Below are 21,687 nucleotides of genomic sequence, written 5' to 3' on the forward strand. Positions count from 1 at the left end.
TCTTTGTTATTCCTCGGAAGATCCATGTCATTTCTGTTATATACCAATCTTTTTTAAAAATTTCTGTTACGTACCAATATAATCATTACCCTCGTGCAATTCTAGAGGGACAGTTGCCGAAAGGAGCAGCGTATCTCGAGGAAAACGAAACGATAAAACGTCCTCCGAGCGACGAAAAGCCGATAATTAGTCCAGGCGAGATCAGTGAGTACAGATTTTTCACAGATCCATGATCGCTGACTATTTTCTGAATCGTGCTTCGAGCACGTGATTTTCGACTTTCAATCGTTCGTCCGTGGATCCGAACGTTTCAAAACGTTTTAATTCGCTTCTGTCGTGTGTCGCGGGACGGTTCTCTTTTTTTTTTTTTTTTTTCACGTTGCACGCGATATATACGATTAATCATTGTTAAGTTCGCGTGAACCGAACGCGTTTCACGGTGAGCGCATTGTGAAATTAAACGGATGTTCGCTCAGTTTACACGGTGAAGAAAGAGTACGAGAGCGAGCCGGAAACGGAAAATGAACCGCCGAAGAAGATGGCCGATTTGGGTCCTCGAAAATTCGAGGGTATTGGCCCAACGACTAAGGAGGGTATTCCTCTTGTTTTAAGATCGGTAGGTCTCTGTATATCATCTGTGTTGAGTTAATTATTCGATAGCTTTAGAATTTAGGCTCATTAACATCTAGGTTTCAGCTGGCTGTGAAATCTATTTCGATTTATTATTAATCCCTCGCTGCAATAATCGTGAGATATTTAGTATTTATACGTACTTGATGTTTCTGTATTTATTACAATCGTGCAATTTCATCAATTTATTCGCATATTTTGCAATCTTGTTGATTGCTATTCCTTTCGGGTGCTCGGAGGTACCAGAAAAGTCTAAAGTTGTTACAGTCGCTAACATTTGTTGTACAATTGTACAATGTAAATATAAAAAAATACTTGACGCAGAATTAAATTCGTTAGCTAATATTTTCTATATTACTTGTGTCTTTATTCATCTAACTTTATATTGTGAATCGTGCCATATTTATAGATACTAAAATCTTTAAGCCACAGCGTGGGATTGAATAAATGAAAAAATAAAATGAATCGCTACATTAACAGATATTTCAATAACATTGGCTAGTTTGATTATTCCTGTCAGTTTTGAATGTATGGGGAAACTTTATTCATAAAGGAATATATTATTGTTTTATTGGAATAAATTATTAAATAAATAGCACGTATCAGACAAATTCTGTAAATAAAGTTTCTTCCCATATCTTTAAAAATAACAGGATACATTCGAGGTGATCAAATTTGTTACATTTGTAAAAATGAATTACGCTTCATCTTCTGAAAATTAATTTCTCGTTTACATGAAGCTTACAATAGGGAATACTTACACTAAAGTTATCAAAACTTTAGTTGTGTCTTGTTTCAAGTAACATAGAGTAGAAAATTTATTTACCACGAGAATTCGAATGAAAAATCTTTAAACGTTCCGCGGTTACAAGGAAAATATTGAATTTTTTCAAAGACCATTGGCTTTTATCCTTGCAATCAGTGGGTTTGATTGAGAAATTAAAATTTTAGGAAGTCAAGGAGAATAATCAAACGAAATGGTACAAGAAAATGTACGACTCGTTGCATCGTGCAGACAGAAGCGGTGAGTTTGTGTGGCAAATGTTGCATAGCTTCGATGCTTATTATGAGACAAGCGAAAATTGTGATAGTGATTAATGTTACGAAAATGCCCGGCAAATATTTTTCTTTCATTTTAATTAGCCATTTTAACGAGTGAGGTCTGTAATACTGTTATGAAATTGCGATCTGTCGAGGATGTTTTAATTTAAATTATCATTAACTATTATCATCGAGTGATTTTCTCTCAAATGTTATCGAATAACATTTGCTACCTTATTAAATCAAATCATATGGCTCTTCTTTCGTGAGGATATTTCTCATACTAGTCTACTAAAATATAATTCTACCGAAAACATATAAACAGATCTTTTGGAAAAATAGATTCTCGAAATGACAGATTCCTTTCGAACTAAATTTTAGAAATGGAAACGAGTCTTTTAGAATCGAATTTTAGAAACAGCAAATTTTTCTAAATTTCCTCGTCCAGTCCACCATAGATAGAATCAGAGAGTAACTTAAAAACTATCACGCAACTTTGAATAAGAATTTCAATTCTTAATAACGAAATCACGAGGCCCGTGAGATTAACGTTCTAATCTCATTTTCAGATGACTACGTAACCATTCGTTACAAACAAAGAAGAGGTGAATACACGCTCCAACGAATTTAACAAATTACAACATAGACGAACACTAATAGAAATAGATCAGCTTAGAATATTAACACGTCGCGATAATGGCCTTCTTCTTCATCGGTCGATTTCGCTGTTTCTCTTTTTTTTTAACATGAACGCGCTCTGTAACAACTCTAAGTGTTATCAATGGTATTTCACAATGTGTGTGTGCGTGTGTGTGTGGCGAACGTGTCGACGATGTACATAACAGCGTAACGTAACACAGCATATATAATTATAGCGATCGGTATTAACCATGCTAATCGCCAGTGCGTGAAAGTAACAATAACCGATCCGATCGATACACGTTCGATCGTTTGCTGCGAGTGTTCCCGTCTTTATTTAACATCCTGCTGTCGATTAACGACCACAGTCAATCGTTTCCCTTTCAGCTTTTTCACCGATTAATCGTTTCCGTACGCAGCGTTGCGCAGTAACGAGTAAGAACAGATCGGCACGGACGAAAGATTTTTACGGGAAACTTTTCGGTGTAAACACTTTTCATCGAATTTTTTTTTTTACGCAATAATATAACCTTCGACTGAATTCATAAATTATCGAATTATAAATTGGTAAGATATTTTTATTTAACCTCGATAACCTTCGCCAAATATTCGCCAAATTTTTTTTTCAATTATAAAATCTTTATTTCCGCAGGCATTTATTTTTTTATTACTATTACCCTTTTTCCTTGTTCTAAAATGTGAAACTTCGTTACACGCAAGTTTTGGTCTTTAGTATTATTATTGGCAAGGAAATCCCAGAGTTTCATTACTTGAGTTTGTTTCCTCTTTTGACGACGCGTGGATTTGCAGTGTTGCAAAGTTTCTCTAAAGAAGAAACTTTCATTTCAAAGCCTTTAAAATCCTCCACAGTCGAATAACATTTCTTTCGCGCATCTTCCTTTATGTTCCTATTATTATTTAAACTGTGTTTCATTTTATCATTAACAAATATTTATGAGATATATTTCCGTTGTTTCAATTGTACATATCATAATAATTATATTTCATACGGATACAATATTAAAATTTTTAATTTGCCGTATGATATCACTTCTTGACATAAATATATCATAACTCGGAAAAACTTATAGAATAACTTAACAAATCTACATTCTCAGAAATAAATAAACTGTCGACTATTTTGATTAGTTTGCCAAGTTATACGTAATGTAATGAGTAATACATCTAATTTTGTAAATCCTCGTCAGTTATGTTCGATGCTATTTTAAAAGCGAATAATTTTACACTTGTCTAATTTTACACTTATCCATCTCTTGGTAACATTTACTCTTCACTATGAAACTAATAAAGATACAAATATACGTATATCATTTCGTATGATAAAAGAATTGTACCGAACGTACTAAAAATGAAATTAATTATTTTTGATTTGTGTCATTATCAGTGCCAAGAAGCGATGTCTTATATATACCACACATATATCCGTCTGATTTATATTAATTCAAACTGTAATTACATAACAATATCAATTTTATATCAATATAAAACTTAAAGTTTAAAATCAAATTAATCAATTGATAAATTAAAAAATATATATATATATATTTTTATTTTAGTACATATCATACTATTAACATAATTACATTTTAATAAATTAAAAAATATATATATTTAGTTTTATTTTAGTTTTCAGAAATAATGGAATGGTTGTACCTAATTATTTAACAATATTATAATAATACTTCAGCTCTGCTGAGATATTTATCTTCACATACAGTCGACAAATGTATACGTGAATAAAACTGTTATATAAGAAACAATCTTGTAAAAATCACAATAAATAAATTTACTATTAAACGCAATTTAACAAAATGCACTACTTACTTACTACATTAAAACCGCTGGTTATAATAAATATACATGTATCTACAATTAATAACAAAAGCTTAAAGAAACCCCCCCATTCAAAGTTTCATCAATGCGAAATTTCATTGTTGCAAATGCGTGTACATATTTTGTTCAATATATATATTTTTTTTCTTGCGGTTGCCGGTGATGGATGAACGGTAGAATTTTTAACACGTTCGTGGATCGACGATCCCGAGTTTTAACAAATCGGGAATGTCTTTTTTCTAGGGACGAGATACGGTTACGGAAGTGGCAGTGGATATTTAAGCGAACCGGAACACCGTTTGTACTCGGATCGCTCTGCAACGTTTGACAGTCGTCGACGTCTACGTAACAAGGAAAATGACTTTTCCACGTCGACTATGCCGAGAAAGTAAGGGACGAATGTTTATTTACAGAGTGATCTCGCCAAAATTTACGCACATTTGCATATTTAAAATTTCGTTTCTACAAGAAGAATTTCCCTTTATTCCGCTAACGAGAATTAATTTGAATGAATTTTTTTCCCCTTTTTTTATTTCACATTTCGTGCAAAACGAGAGAGTTCCATGTGAGAACTATTCCAAAGTAGTTTTAGTATGTTGACATCGTTCGAACTTAATGAGAGAAAATATTCGAATCGACACGAGGATGTCTAGTGATATCAAATCTAAGATTTCTTGCAAAAAGAAACTTTTCCTTTATTACGAAAAATAGTAAACTTGTTACTATTACTTAATAATTACTTGTTATTTAATAGTAAACTAAATTTGTTATTTTATTTTTTATTTATTCATTTTTTTTTTAGTCGATGTACCTTGCGAGTCATAAATCACGAGTCATAAACTTAATCGAAGAATTCCAATTAGTTCTCCTAATTTTACACATTTATTATAATGTTTATTATAATATTTTATTATAATTTTATTATAATATTTAACATTTATTATAAAAGATCTTTTATGGATGTGCATCTTTTATACATGTAGAGTTGAAATGAACTTCCTATAAGATTTCAAATATTTATTTTTAAAAGAAGTGATAAATTTACAAATAATAAAAAAGAAATCGCTCTGTTTCTAAAAATCCTTCATTTCTATTTTAGAAACGGTGCATTGAGATACACGCCGGAGGTTTATAAAAATCAGCCTGGACGCATCGAGGATTACGAGCCCGGACGATCATCGATCGCCGAAAAGGAAGCCAAGGAGGTATGCAAATTTATGTTACTCGAAAAATATTTCATCTCTCTGCCACTCTATTTTTTTTTTTTTTTTTCTTTTTTTAATATGAATTCCCTCTGAAAACATTCCCTATTGAAATTTCTCTATAGTTTAATTCGATGAAAATCATTTTGCAAAGTACGAATACATTCCTCGATTACTTAACAGAGAAAGGATAAGCAGAAGGCATTTATATAACATCAGTGAACTCACTATTTTTAATGAATTTGTTACGAAAATAAAGCAGTGGCTGATCAATATCTTTTTAAGAATTTTTTAGCAACATTTTAAGATTTTATTTAATTTACAATATTTACTTGGCCTCTTTATTAAGATTGATCTATCGACAGGAAACAGGCGATTCTTTTGAATTCTAGTTTCATCATCTTGCTCGTCTATAAAATTATCTAAAACGAAACTGTTGAAAGTGAAAGTGAATTCCAAGAAGCGCGTCCTAAATTGAGAATTTCAATTTTAAATATAAAAAAGGAAAAAAACCTAAAGTGCACATATTATGAAATATACGAGTATACAATTCTAATATCGCAAGAATATTTTTCTCTGTGTCTCTTTATTGTCATTCGACTGTTGCAAGAACTCTTAGAAAAGTCAGTGACAACCGTCTTATCCGTTCTCTGTTGGTCAAGGAACGATGTCTAGTCTTCTTGGATTTATTAGAGAACCAGTTAGGCTGAAAGTTTCGCGTCGCGCGCTTTCTCGCGAGTTTTCAATCAAAGCGACGCTTGATTAACGCATTTGTAACATACCGATGCGATCATTGTCGCCACTTTATCGAACGACAATACACTACGGTACGTAGAAGCTTCCCGAACACACAGTGTGTCTCGAACTTGATCGTTTGAAATGGCTTTGCTTCTAGCCGACTTCTGTCACACGGACGAGAAGGAAGGTAACGATTAATCGAACGATTGAAATCAATTTACGATGCGAAACACTTGTTTGTCTCTTTTTTTTTCTTACTTGGTTTTTCGAGAGCTTCTTTTGTTGCCGCGTGACACGTTCGTTCGCCACGATCGGACGTCACGGTTACGTTTCTTTCCAGCGTAAAATTTAAAAAAAAAAAAGGAAAGAAAAAAGAAACATTTCGATGTGTTCAGAAGTACCAAGCGCACGCAATCTCGTCCATGCTTATCGATATTTTGATCGTACTCGTTCTTTTCTTTCGTTTTAGTTTCCTTGATTTCGTTAGCTTCAGTAGCGCTGCTTTTAGTGATCAAAAGACTGTGACTCGCTTTTCATAAAAAGAAATATTTTTCCCAGAGAAAGGGCAACGCGCGGATAGAAATGTACGAACGTGGAAGTATTTGTTCATTTTTCGCGTAGTTGGATTTAGAGCAGTTGTTAACTCTTGACTGGCATCACTGGATTAATAGGGAAATTCAGTCAGTTAACTATTAACTAGTATCATTGAACATTGGATTAATTAAGATTACTTAGTTTTGGAATTTTTTAATTTAGTTTAATTTTATCTGTTCATCTCTGTAATAGAGAGTGTGAGTTACAGATTATACAAAATTAAGTATAGAAATTATAGTTATCTTTAACTCAACAATACTATCTGAAAGTTAATTGAATTGTATTACTAATTTCTATTTATTGATTTCTAGTAAAATTAAATATCAAATATATTAATAATTTAATATATTTTTAGTAAATAAATTTTAGTAATCCAAAATTTTAATGTAAATTATTATGATTTTCCATGACACGACAATACAGGTTTGAGGATTAATTGAATTTCTAATCTTTGTCGTGAGAAATATAAAATGAATATAAACGTTAAATATTAATAATTTAACATGCATATGTATATACGTAAATTTTAATAATCTGATATATGTATATAAATCGTTATAGTCTTCTATGATTCAATGACACTATTCGAGAGTTAATTATCAAAGAGATGCTAGATTAAATATAAATAATTTTTTTTTAATGTCATTCAGGAAATTTAAATCAGTAATTTTATTTTTTAATTAATTCAGTAACGTCTGAAATTAAAAATACTTCACTTCGTCATAAAATGTCAATAAAAATTTTTACGTATAAGATGAAAAGCAGTCACAAAATGATACATCGTTCAGTTATCTTTTCTTTTTTTTTCAATTTTGATATCATTTTTAACCTTACATGATTAGTGCAGAAATTAACGCTATATTTAATTCTATGTTTCTAGTGGTGGGACGAGGTCATGGACATATTTGACGGGGTACGCCATTTTTATATTTAATCATAGTTAAATAAGGTTCAGCTCTACTTTCTCCTTTGTTCTACTTATTCTTCAGTATCGAATCCTGTGCAATCTTATTTTCCTATCGATCTAGATATCTGACACGGTCAATATCAACTGAAATCAACCCTGAAATTAAATTGCAAGTCGTTCAATTTCGAACGTGATTTTCTATTAAATGGCATCGAGTGTCATTAAATTAAGAAACAAATTCACTCAAGAAGAATACAATCAACATATCAATCGCTTGCTATTCGTCTCATTTAAATTTTAGAATATTATATTCATTATTTCGCTTAACTACAGAATATCATGTCCATTTCAAAAATCGTCAAATTAATTCCATCTACAAATTCGAGAAGACATTAGAAAAACACCGAAATACCGTGATTCACGATCCCATTTGGAATAATCAATGCTCAGTACAATCAGAAACATCCCCCTTTCTCGTTGTGCCTCTGTTTCTGTTACCATTGAATTTTCTCAGACTAACAGCTCCAAGTAGTCTAACAATTGGCTTTCCGTGTCGAGCCCCTTTGCACCTATATATAGCAAGAAACGCACGCGGTGACCCATGCATGCGAATCTTCTGACATACTTCGTTCTCCTATCCTTTAGAGACAATTTCTCTAAAAACAAAAAAAAAAAAAAAAAGAAAAAACTTCCAATTTGTCACGATAAAATTGTCTCTGTTCATTACAAAAGAAAAAAAAAAAAAAGAAAAGAACCTACTTCCACCGGTACTAATGTATACATGTCTCGTGATCGATGTCCATGTGTGTGTGTGTGTCTTTGGTGTTTGCGTATCGTGTCCGTTCGTGTGCACCTTGGACGGTCTTCCCCTGGTCCTTGGACGATGCCGTTGACAACCAACTATCTACCTACAATCGACACCACCGACATCACCGACTGTATCACAACAACAACAACAACAACGGGACAGTGGTTGAACGAGAATGGACATCCTCAGGGTACAGAGATGGAGGAACTCCGGGACGCACAGCTGAGCCATCGCGCTCTGAGCCTCTCCTACCGACCGGAGAGCAGTCACAATGTAAGGGTACCAGCGGTCAGCAGCTCGAAAACCTTCGAGGTCGTCTCGAAATCCCGCGCGAGCCTCGGCTCGATGCCTCAGACCGGCGCGAAGCAGTGGTCGAGCATGAACGTGCTCGACTACGCTAGGCCCGGGGCTCTCGATCGATCGACAGAGAGAACGATCGGGACGAAAAGCGGCAAGGACGAGACGAAAGTCGATCGGATCGTACGACCTCTTGAACGGGCTGCTGCCGTCGACTGTGGTTGGCACGCTGGCATGCTGGACGGAAGATCGAAGAGCTTCGTGCTGCCGGATCGTTGCTTACGCCGGTCGAGCTCGCCGTTGGGCGACAGATCGGCCGCTATCAGATCGACGCTCCTACAGGCTACCGGCGACGAACAGCATCGTCATCGTCATCATCACCACCACCATCACCACCATCATCACCATCACCAACGTGTCTCGCCCACCTCTTCTTCTTCTACGTCTTCTTCTATTTCCAGCACCAATCACATTTTGCTATCGTCACCATCATCAACGACACCCACTCTTCTCACCGCCAACGCTCAGACGTCGGCCGTCTCACGGGTTAGAGGCCGCAGCATCGTCGACAAGTAGATTGCACGATGACGTTGTCCTCTGTTTACTCGATGATCTCTTTTATTTCTGATCTCTGTCTTATTTCTATGTCTTCTTGCCGATCTTTGGTCGTGGTTACGGTGGATACTTGTATCCGACGAACTGTTGTTTCGACGAGCACGTGTCTTTTTTTTTGGAGAGGGGGAGTTAAATTGACCGATTTTTTTAAATCGAAAATTTAGTATATATAAATATAATTTTAAATTAGTGTAATTGAAAAAGGTTTTATAATGAAAGTATATTTTAGTAATAATTACTAAATATACTTTTATATTAAAATTTAAAAATTAATATAAAAGTATAATTTTAAATTAATAATTTTATTGATAGTTTAGAATAGTGAAAATGAATTTTTTTAAGAATAAATAAGTAAAAATTTATTTTGTACCTTTTGTATCAGGGTTAATTAATTTATTTTAATAATTTTAATTATCTCGAAAGTAAAATATCTAAATATATATATATTTTTTGTTAAATAAAAAATAAATAAATATATATTTAGAAATTAAATAGTTGTCATATTTATTAATATCTAGTTTTTTTTTAAATAAACCTTTGGTTTATGCAATTAGTATTTGACGATTGAAAAAATGAAGGGTCTATTCTTGTAAATTTAGTTATTGCAAAGAGACAATCTAAGCAATCGCTTAAAATATATATTAATAATAATTAATCATTATTAATAATGTTAAGGTAATTAATTCAAGGCTCATCGATGTGACATCGATGTGAACAGTATGTAAAGAAATTCGATTAAAGGTATAACAATTCACGCAGAAGTAGAAAGTTTAACAATATATTTCCTTCGTCAAAGCAACAGTTTGTCAGAACATGAATTTACTGTAACTATAGCCCTTATTCTATCCATCGTGGGCCTAAATTTGTGGTCCAAGTGAAATTATGAAGATTCTGTGTGCCTTTTAATAATGTGAAAATCAAGAACAAGAAAATTTCGCCGGAGATTTCAATTTTGAGAAAATTAAGCCTGAAAATTTGTCACATGTATATGTACCAAGTATTTTGTTCAGAAAAATTGAAATTCATTGAACGATAATATCTCGACGAAGTTGGTTTAATTCACTTGTAGTAACTCATTTTGAAGTTTAATATTTTATTAGGATTAACAAAATATTGAATTTTCATTAACGTCGTTATAAGATTGTAACAATCATAAATGTGAAATGATAAAATTTTTGATAAAACAATTATAAATATGTACATAGAAACCATGAGATATCTTATTCAATTACATGCATAAATATCACAAAGATATTTAAACAAAGAATTATTTATTTATCTCGATATTCAGTGGAATCTTTTGTGAGCTATTTCAGAAGTCACAGTACTCGTATCTCGTAACAGTGCTAAATAAAATCTCAAAATGATTTCCAATAAATACATATACACCCACAGTGTATACCATAAGTTTTCTGTGACAAGTATTCAAATACTTTCATATATTCGACAAATTTTCAAATTCAATTCTTTTTTTTTTTAATAGAAAAAGAATCTTTAGAAATAATCTGCCAATGAAATTTTATTAATCGCCATTTTCTTCCTATTCTCAGCCACGGACTCTTCCTAACTTCAATTGCACCACGAACTTAGACTCACAGATGTATTTATTCTTCTTCTTGTATATACTACACGTTCCTTTTTCTCATTTTACTGCTGTGTCTCTCGTTGCATGCGTGTACTACCGCTTGTCTATACGTTACAAATCCTACCGATCGTCTTCGTTTTCATTCCAATCGTCTTATCTTCCAGCGTGTTTGCCAATCGTCGAGAATTTGCTGCTCAAAGATACGAGATCCAAAGTGTTTTGTTATATTTTTTCCAAAGTAGTTCGCCTGCGAATCCTGTGGTCAGAGAAAGACTCCTCGAAGGATTTTGTGGACTATCAGAGCGTAGTAAAATTCGCAAATAGTTGTTTCGGATGAGAACGTTGTCTGTCGAACGCGTTTAGAGTCCGCTGTTCGATTTGGAAGGAACACATGAATTTGTATTCAATACGGTTCGGCTCACTTCTTTCAGGAAAAATAATTTCCGATTTCGCACGATTTTTTTTATATTTAGATAAGGTATCACGAAGAAAGATTTTTCAGTGAAAACCGTTATAGGAATTTGCAACAATTTGTGAGAATTAGATAACAAATGACAATCGTGTAGATTATCTTTGAAATGAAAATAGAATTAAAATTAGGAAGAAAGTAATTTTTTTTACAGAGAATTATAGTTTTTTCTTGTTTTGTATTCGGTCTTCATTAAGTTTCAGTATATCAGATTAATTAATATTGGGAAGAATTTATTTCATTTATTGTAGACATCTGATTGGTATTAATTAGTTTAAAACAGTATCTTTAGTGAAATTCTTCTAATTTATTTTTTAGATATTTTTATTAAAGGAATATGTTCGACGAAGAAACAAAGTTTATTAATAATGAAGTTTAATTAATTACTAACTGAAGTTTAATTCAATTTCCTTGAAATCTCTCGATTTCTAATAAATTATTAACTTCTTTTTAACTTGATATATGGATATCTTTCATATATTTTTAGTTATATTAATATGTTTTTAATAAGGACTTCAGTCATTTTTTAAATACTTTATATTCACCTTTCGATCAATTAATTCAATCATTTTACAGTGGATATTATTTCAATCTATTCTATTCTCGAAGCTCTTAAGATTTAACGCAAGTACAAATCAAAAAATCAATAACACGTCAAATTTTTCGAGTTTATTCACTTTAATGCAAAATCAAATTCAGATTGCAGAAACATAGAAACTGATATAAATGATTCAGTAAAAATGATATATCGTAAAATCCAAATACAATTGACCCAACGCTAAAATAAACAGGTATAAATTATTATGAAAGTTATTATAAAATTTGTTATAATAACGTTAATTGCACAAACTTTTTTCCTCCATTCGTTGAAACAACGCTGTTTGTACATACAATTTATCTCACTATCGCATTAAATCGCTGTTGTATTTAAACTCGAAGCAGCCTCTTCTCATTTCGTTCAGCATTTTCGTCCCCTTTTATTCTTATCATTGTGAATGTATTCTTTACCAAGTTCTTCCCTCTCTACAGCCTCTTCTCTACCAAGAATTATTCTACTATTGTGTTACCCCAATGGCATTTCATCTCTCGTTCGTTTGCGTTCTTCGTCGTTCTTAATTTACGCTTAGCATTAGCCGAATGTCGCATGAATTGTGTAACTACCACTCAATGTTCTGTGGGCACACTATCAATTATTACGTGGTCTTGCCCGTACATGTGCGAACAACATCGATTACACACTTTCATCCACGATGTTTCATCCGCGAGCTCGGATTTATCGGACAGACGAAACAATGAAAAGCATGACGTACATGTGAAACATTATTGCAAGGAATTTCTGTGAACCTGACGAATTCAATCGTCGATTTGTTTTTTGATTTTCAGCCTTTCGATCAGCGCGGTAGTCGCCCGGTGAAACCGTACATGTCTCAGTGAGTATACTTTTTTTCACTCGCGATCGAAACACGTTTTTTAATGAATTAGAAAGAAATTAGAAATTGGATTTATTGTATTTTGAGAGAAAAACATTGTAAAAGAATTAGGGTTGAGTAAAGTTTAATACAATTAATACAATTTTTCCTTGATTTTTAAATTAAATAAATTTATTCAGACTATTACGTATTATAAAGATAGCAAAACTTTGTTCCTTTTTCTTTTCCTCAGAAGATTATCAGTTCTGAGAGAAAATCCTGAGAAGAAATAAATAACGTGAACAGACTTTACATAATAACATTCGGTTATTTGTAAAGTAATTATAAATATATAATATATGAATATATAAATATATTATAATATGTAATATATTATATTATATTTATATATAATATGTATAATATATAAATATTATAAAATTTATATAACATATAAATATTATAAAATATGTAATATTATAAACGATACGACTATTTGTTCTTTTTACGAAAAAATTGAATATGATTGCGTAGTTTAATATAATAATATACTACATTAATTATGTAAATATTACAAATTTATAATAATGTATATAACTATATACATTATTATAAATATTATAAATTTAATTATAAATATTATATATTATAAATAATATTATAATAATAATATAATTTATATATTATATAAATATTATATATTATAATAATTATAAATATTACTATAAATATTATAAATTTAATTATAAAATATTATAAATATTATAAATTATTAATAATATTAATAATATAAATAATTATATAATTATTATAAATATTACAAAAGTATTTCTTTAAAAGCGAATCTTCCTTTCTTTTTTACAGTGCTCTTAAAGAATCAGGATACGAAAGTGATTCTACGCTGGTGTTTCGTCGCAAGGAAGATATCAGCCCGTTGAGTCAACGCGAGCAAAGATTGGCCTATAAAACTGTTCAGAGTGGTGGTGACGTACCCCTTCATGGCCTTCGTAAACCCGCGCCAGAACGACCGAAGGGTAAGTTCCCAAAACCCGGCCAATTTCATTTTATATTCTCTTTTTTTTCAACTTATTTCTATGTTATCCGAGGGTATTGAAAATCATTATTATTACTACTGTATTCCTCTGTGAACACTTTCTCTATTTTACTTTATGTTGGTGTTGATCGATATTATTTGAAAACAGGCATGCTAGCGTATGATTGATCGACTGTGCCTTTCAAGAATTTTATCTTCTGTAACTCGTTTGTCTAACTACTAACTTACGTTTTCTTTTTTTTGTTTTCGTTTGTTCTTTTTCTTTTTTTCTTTTTTTTTTTTTTTTACTAAATTCCTGCATGCTCGTTGTCGTCTCACTGAACTCTCGTTTTATTCTCGGAGCTTCGAGTGGAATTACACTTTTACGCCTTCAAGCATGACGTTCTTCATTTATTTTTTTCTATAAATCACCTGCGCTCTTACTATTTAATTCAGAGACGGCAGCATCGCTTGGCATCGTGAATTTCGTTCATGAATTTCATCAAAGATTCGTTCGTTCGCCAGATCGTTTATTTATTTTAGATACATTTTATTGGTAACAGTGTTGATAAATTTTCCACGTACACAACTGCTCGAAAGTGTTCGAACATTTGCTTATTTTATTATTATATTTGTAAAGATGCATTTCAATCTTAAAATCAGATGAACAAATCAATTTGGTTTTTAGCTTTCATTTTCTATAATCATTGTAGCATATAATAGTACGTTGTAATTCGATTAAATTGATTTTTAAGTGTGCAACATTATATGGCTAATATCATAGAACAATTGGCAGAAGGAAAATTCTGAAGAACACAATATGAAGTAAATAATAAACATAGACTAAAATTTTTTCCTATGTCCTATTAAATTTCATTACGATATTAATGATAATTCAAAACGCTTGATATAGAAATTACATCGCATGATATACAATATTGATAATAACATATAAAATTTGTTGTATATTATAATAAATTATTTATTGTATTATATATTATAATTTATTATACATTTTTTAGTACGATATGTACAATATATGTAATATATTATATTAACATTACGATTAATATATTTCACGTAAATTTACACATACGCAACAAATTATCGAGGAGTAATTTTTGAAATTTGACACACAATATAATGCACAATATATCCATTTGTACAAGTGTTTGAATACTTTTGCGAGCCACCGTGTAGATCTATACTCTTCACAAATTGAGACGTATACGAAGATATCAGTAGATCGCTTCGAACGACATTAATATTTCTCATTCCAAGCCGGTCTAATTGCCGCGTAATAATAAATTTGAATTTCATCTCGCTCGAATAAATACGTCGATCGAAGGAGATACAGAGCGCATGACTCGTAACCATGATTTCAGCTGTGCCAGCCAAAAAAAAAAAAAAAAAAAAAATATCCAGCTTGAACGCAATACTACCTCCTCCTTTTATTTTTCTCTCTTTTTTATTTTCCACGATATCCCTCTGTCAAAAGTAGCTCTCTAAGTTATTCACCGCACCGCCTCTTCTCGGCTCATCTATCGATATTGGTGTGCGACTTAATTCTTCCCCGTAATACGATGCACAAGCAGTATCCACCACCTGAGAAGATCTTTCCGATGTTCACGCTGCCGCAGCCGGATTAAAACTTAATAAAAACAGTCGAAACGAAAAAAAAAAAAAAAAAAAGAAACTAAAAAGAAGCAAAAGCAGCATCACCTTCAGCTTCAAAGAGGTCTTATTCTCTTCAAAAATTTTTGGTGAGAGGGTTCCACGAAACGGCACGCAAATCCGCGAGCAAAGCAACCAATCAACACTTTGTCCACAGACGATTCGGGGGTCGAATACTTTCCGATCTCGCCCACTTTGACACGGATCCGCGTTCACCGAAAAAACGTCACAGCGCCTGCCTCCTCAACGGCCGCTTTGTCGCCGCATGAACGATCGTTCGCCACGAAAATGGACGTTCGATCGACCGTCGCGCGATCGAAGCCTCACAGAGACGCCAGCCTCGCCAATTCACAGGGTAGAACAGTCTCGAATGCGAGGCCACCCTCCCCGCCTCGAAGACAGTCTTCCAGAAACAGCAAAACCTTGAAACTGTACGCGTCGAGCGTGTCGAACGTGAAATACCAAGCCGCAGCCGGCGTCGTTCAGTCGTTCAAGTCCAGGCATAAACAGTGTTTCGCGGAGGACCTGTCCAACGTTGGATCGCCGAGGGAACGGTTTTGCAGCAACCTCGACAGGTTCAGGAAGAGCCGTGAAAGCCTCGCGGCTTCCACTTTGTATCGGGCGTCGTCCAACAGCCGGATCTCGCCTCTGCCGAAAGTTTCCACGCCGGTGTCCGTCCCGTTCAGCAAGAAGAAGAAGTCGGACTGGTGTCTGTCGCGAAGTTTGCCCGACGCAGCTGCAGCTGCGGAAAGTTTCTCGGCGGATGCGAACCGAAGTCGTGTCGCCGCCACCTCGAGAACTGGCTACGAATATTCGACGAGACGCAGGCTCGATGATAAATCGTTCCCTTCCTCGGCAAAATCGAAGGTGAAATCGCACGAGGCCACGAACGGAGTTGGCGGCGCCGCATCCTCTTTGAAAAAGGCGAACGTTCGGGGTCGTTTGACGAGAAAGGAGCAGGAGGAATCGTCTAGGAGGCTCGCCAGATCCTCGGTCGATTTGTCTTCCGTCGAGAACAGGAAGCATTTGCAGAGATACAGAGACAAAAGTCAAGGCAAGGACGTTGAAACGACGGTGCTGCCGTCGGGAACAGTTGTCAAGAGTTCCACGATGATGTACTCGTCGGCGTTGAGCAGTGGAAAGCAGAGGAGTTCGCAGGACAAGTCGTTGAAAGTGGTGGTGACAGTGTCGTCGAAGGGGCAGGAGATTTTAAGAAAACCAATCGATTCGACGCCGGCGGCAAAGTCCACGTGTTCCTTAAAATCCTCCTCCACTGCGTCGTCACCGTCAGTTGCGCGCAGAACGGTGTTGACGGACGTTAAGAAACCGAAGACGATAGTCAGACATCCGGAGAAAATGAGCTCCAGCAGGGAGTTTACGTCTTCCTCGGAGGCAGTCAGCGAATCGGGCAAGAGGAGGAGACTGCGACCGCAGACTATCGTCAGGTCTCCCGTGCAAAAGCCAGAAACCATACGAATCAATCCTGATGCGAATAGAAAGAAGGTCGAGGCGAGGAGGAAGTCGAAGAAGGAGAAGAACGGAGATACCGCGAAGACAAAGGGAGCGACCAATGGACGAAAGACGGACTCCGGGAGCGAGAGTGCGACGAGGAGCAACATCGAAAACGAGGAGCCGAATATCCGGCAGAAGTCTTCCAAACAGTCGTCGACGTTCGACAAACAACCACCGGTGCTAACTGTGGAGGAGATGAAGAAACATCACGAGGCAACACGCTCCGACACCTTCTTTCAGAGCCTTTTCTTGAGGCCGATCTCGATTGAGGCAGCATCGAGCGAGAACGTCCCACTCCACGGTAGGTCGATCGTGAGCGAACGAGCGAGGATTTACCAAGAAAACATCCGCGAGGGCAGCAGGTCGGAGCCTTCGTTGAAATCGTTGAGCATCTATCTGGCGCACAAACGTCCAGTGTCGAACTCGAGGTTCAGGAACTGGGAACGAGCGAGTGTATCATCGAGAAGTTCAAGCCCGTACGGTGGTGTCAGTTGGCCTGGGAGGTCCGTGTTTCAAAAGGTTAGCAAGTTCGACAGCCTGCTGGGCATAGATGACTTCGGATCGTCGGCCACGTTGCGCAATCGTAGTCCAGACTCCCTGGCGATCAGGGAGCGTTTGAAGGAGAGAAGCTCGAGCGAGCCGCCTCTAAAGACACTGTCCGAGTGTTCCGATTCGAAAGCTCCGTCGTCGCGAACTTCCTCACCATCCCCGATCAGATCGCCAGCCTGCAGACGCATTCGCGCGTTGAAGCAAGAGAGATCGGACGTCCCTGGCGCGACAACCATCGTGAGAAAGGTCCGAGCCAGAAGCGCCGGAGAGGCCGAGGAACTGCAAACAGCCAGATCCAAGTTTGGCGGATCGAATTTGTCGTTGACCAGGAGCACCAACTCTCTGTGCGCGTCGTCCGTCGATCGGGAGGAGTATCATCGGCACGTGCTCGAAAGATTGCACGAGAGAAGTAGGTCGGAAAGGTACAGGGAGCTGCAGGACTTCTACTCGAGCTTGGAAAGACTGGGCGAGCTGGAGAGAACGTTCTCCTCCGGCGATTTGAGACCGAGAATGAGAAACGAGGAGATCATAGACTACGACAGGTGGAAGAAGATCAGGTCGCAAGAGAAAGCCGAGGTGGAGTTCAGTGCCCTTTACGGGAAGCTGAAGGCTGTTCAGAAGGACAAGGACTTGTTGTTCAGTACCAGGGACGTCGCCAAGTTCAAATGGCACGGTGACTGCAGTTTGAGGTGCAAGGAAAGATCCGTCGAGAATATTATTCAACAATTCAAGAAGCTTCAGTTCGAGGAGAGCGAGCTGGAATCCTCGAGGAGGAGAGAGATCTCCGCGAGGAAAGACACGTACAAGCCGCTTTGGCGTGGCACCTCTGTGATAAACGTGGCGAGCACGATGCAGAAAAAGGTGAACGATCTCACTCAGAGCGAGAGACACGCGGATCATTTGGATGAACCGTCTCTGCAGAGAAGCCTCGGCGGCAGTAAGAAGTTTTGGAGCAGTTTGTCCATCGAACAGGTGGCCACGTTGAAGAAACAGCTGAACGAGATCTACGGCAGTGACAATTTGCAAAGGCCTACGCCGTCCTCGACGACTTCGAGGACCAATGCCGATGCCAGCGAGCAACGACGAGAGAGAACAGAGAGAGCCGACAAGCAGGACTCTCTGTCGAAGTACGAAATCGTCGTTCCGCCTGAAGTCATCGACTCGACCGACGATGGAAAGGGTCTTCACGTACGATGTCACTCCATGATCACGTCGGACGTGTCGCCAGGCGATCCGAAGACGCTGTCCGATCGTTCGGAAACGATGTTGAAGAGGAGCGGCTCGATCAGCCAGGGGGAAAGCGTGGAAAAGTTCGATTCCGTGGACAGGACTGTACACGGTGTTCCTTTGCCCATGAGCGAGTTGGAGAAGAAGAGACTGTCGGTGACGCTTGGAAAGGAAGTTCTGGACAAAGTTTCGCGGAGGAGGCTGTCGGTGCCTCTGGCACCGCGCGAGACTCGAGGCAGCATAGCAGCCGCGCTAGCTGCCAAGAAGATTCCTAAAGTGACTCGTTCCTCGACTGCGCCGAGCGTAGCCGGCACGTCGCCGAGAAGCGTTAGTTACTCCCTGGAACCTTCGTCAAACGTCGAGGATTTATCGAGGACAGGCTCGAGGGTCAAAGAAGAGAAGAACGACTTCCTGTTGGTTCTGACGCCGAGCAACAAGAGTCCATCCGACAGGCAGCGGGTGGAGAACGTTTTGGAGGAATGGTCGAAGAAATCTCCTCTCCTGGCGATCGCTGTGCCCGACTCGTCAGCGCGTCAGTCGAAGATCCTCGGCCCGAATTCTGGCAGCGAGAGAGACAGCACGACGGGGAGCTCGGAGACCTCCGTTAGAACGGTCATTCAACGAAACGCTGAGTCTCAGGATGTTCCGACGAAGATCGAATTCTTCGAGAACGTCGACAAAATGGAGGCCGGCCGGAATAGTGGAAACAGAGAGCAAGCAAAAACGAAAGGAAAAGCAAAAGCAAAAGCAAAACCGGGAAGATTGTGCTCGTCCCAGAGTTTCGCAGACTTGAGAGAATTGTTCGGTGAGACAGAGTCGGCGAGGTACACGACGTTCGCTTCGTCGGGGTACAGAACACGCTCGGCCTCCCCGAAAGTGTCGATCGGCAAGTGGAGTGGAGACAGCCCTGCACGGGAAGTGGACACGCGGCTCGCGCTCCTCCGCTCCTGTTCACGCGACCGTGAACACGATAGGCCTCGCAGTGTCAGTCCGTGTCGCGCGACCACGCGATCGAATTCATCGTGCAGCCTCGAGAGCATCTGGTTGCGTAGTTCGTCGCCGGATCCGGACAGATACTGGCGCGCCTATTTGAAGCTCGTGAGAAACGGGACGGTTCGACGACTGAGAGCCAGATTCGAGAGCGCGGAGGACCTACGGACGAGAGTGGGCCCAGCGCCGAAACGCTTTCAATCGGATCCGGAACTGGCGAGGTGCCTTTTGAGAAAAGTGGATGAGGGTAAGCTGAAGCCTCACGAGTTCGCGGACGTGGCCTGGCTGCGTCGCAAGTACGAGTGCCCCGCTCGTAGAGGAAGAGCTCGCCGGAGGGGAGGCTCGCCGCCGATTCCGCGCGTTCCTCTGAGACGGGAGGACTTGTCCATGCCTCACATCGACGTTATCAGCAAGACAGCCGAGCTGAAGGATTCTTCGGCTGGTGCATCGAACACCATGACCAACGCTGTGGCCAGGAGGGCTGAGACCAAGGAGCTAGAGGCGAGGAAACCGGTCGGACGTATGAGAAAAAAGTTCGAGAAGTTTGCTGGCCAGAAAACTTCGATCCTCGGCGAGATGTTCACCTCGTCGCCCGATATACACGAGCTGAGAGACATTGCGCCTTATCTGGCTGGCCGATGGGTGGCGCACAGGTTTCCCAGTCGGCGAGATAACATGCGCTCGTTGTCGTCGCCGCCCGATCTGGCTGGCAGGCGATCCTCCCCTAAAACTGGAACGAATGCCGCGTGCACTGGAACACAGATCGATAGCGGTGGCAAAGTGGCTGGCAAAGTACGCGGCTCGACGAGGAGTCCGTCGTCGATCTTGAAGCAGTCGGACGGTTTCGCCAATCAGCCGTTCGACCCTGACAAACACAGGCCGAGATTTAGGTATCAACCACCGCCGCCGCCACCTTCGCCGACCACTCGACGAAAAGCCGCCTCTTGGTGGTCGCCGATTCCCATCTACACCGCTCGACCTACCGTCACGTTCGAAGGTCTGAATTTTCATAACTGTTAAAAAAACAACAAACTATTCCTCCTTAGAGATGTCACGCTTGCGGACTTACGATTATCACGGTGCGTTTCGTTCGGTCGATCGGAAGTGTCGTGTTTGTTGGTTTCGTCGCCAGGCGAATTATCTTTCTTTTTCATTCGCTTTGGAAAACGCTGTTTGGAAATTGGCGTGGATCATTTTGTTATAGCGAGAGTTATAAAGTTGTTTCGTTGAGTAGAGAGAGTAGTGTAATTGTTGCACGATGATTTTCCCTTGGAAGGGATTTTATTTTGATCTCGTTGGATTTTGTTGGAGATGTTAGAGTTTCTTGTTCTCCGATATTCGCGAATATAGAGAGATTTGTGAAATTTAGTATAAATGTTGGTTTGGGATAGTTTGAAGATCTTCAGTTTGCTGCAATAAACATTTCAAAAAGAATCGTTTATTTTGTTGTTTGTCAAACAATAAATCAGAGGAACATGTGGTAGATACTTAGATAATAATACGTTCCGTTGAAATACTTTCTTTTTTTATTTTTCGTTCTCAGATTTCAATTTTTATTCATTCTTTCTTAATCTTAATTTTCAATTTTCTTATCCGAAACTTAACTTGTTCTCAATTTTTTATTTTCAATTTCAAGAAAGAGATTTATATTTCTTTTTACATGGATGATTCTCTTCTGAAAGTTCTCCAAAGTTTGCACAATTTTAAAGATTTCACTTGAAGGAGCAAACTTAGGGAATTTAAATACGAAAAATTCCAAATTTCCAAAGGGTTTTCCTCGTTAAAAATATTAAAAATATTTTAACTACGAAAATATCGATTAATACGATATCGAAAAGGTAAATTTCACACACTAAATATTAATAAAACTATTTAAAAAATATATATATATATAAAACTCGATTGTTGACAAAT

General features: G+C 37.6%; 2 protein-coding genes across 15 annotated transcripts in view; both read left to right on the forward strand.

The window, feature by feature from the left end:
* LOC122533697 overlaps positions 1 to 21,687 on the forward strand; it is a 189,994-nt gene that overhangs the window by 131,058 nt on the left and 37,249 nt on the right. For 7 of the 14 annotated variants that reach the window (XM_043663662.1, XM_043663667.1, XM_043663665.1 and 4 more), the window contains 10 exons: positions 106 to 204; positions 477 to 616; positions 1,582 to 1,654; positions 2,241 to 2,276; positions 4,408 to 4,552; positions 5,264 to 5,369; positions 7,579 to 7,611; positions 8,576 to 8,686; positions 12,763 to 12,809; positions 13,653 to 13,822. In XM_043663662.1, the coding sequence (XP_043519597.1) occupies positions 106 to 204; positions 477 to 616; positions 1,582 to 1,654; positions 2,241 to 2,276; positions 4,408 to 4,552; positions 5,264 to 5,369; positions 7,579 to 7,611; positions 8,576 to 8,686; positions 12,763 to 12,809; positions 13,653 to 13,822 (960 nt within the window). Of the gene's footprint in view, positions 1 to 105; positions 205 to 476; positions 617 to 1,581; positions 1,655 to 2,240; positions 2,277 to 4,407; positions 4,553 to 5,263; positions 5,370 to 7,578; positions 7,612 to 8,575; positions 8,687 to 9,171; positions 9,460 to 12,762; positions 12,810 to 13,652; positions 13,823 to 15,322; positions 15,470 to 21,687 lie in introns of those variants that run through there. The other 7 variants (XM_043663675.1, XM_043663669.1, XM_043663663.1 and 4 more) reach the window with 7 other exon arrangements.
* On the forward strand, positions 15,646 to 21,204 carry LOC122533698. The gene has a single exon (XM_043663677.1). The coding sequence runs from the start codon at positions 15,784 to 15,786 to the stop codon at positions 20,791 to 20,793; it is 5,010 nt and encodes a 1,669-aa protein (XP_043519612.1). The 5' UTR covers positions 15,646 to 15,783; the 3' UTR covers positions 20,794 to 21,204.

Source organism: Frieseomelitta varia, unplaced genomic scaffold (genome assembly GCF_011392965.1).
Source record: "Frieseomelitta varia isolate USP_RPSP 00005682 unplaced genomic scaffold, Fvar_1.2 scaffold_545, whole genome shotgun sequence".
In the NCBI taxonomy this organism is placed as follows: Eukaryota; Metazoa; Arthropoda; class Insecta; order Hymenoptera; family Apidae; genus Frieseomelitta; species Frieseomelitta varia.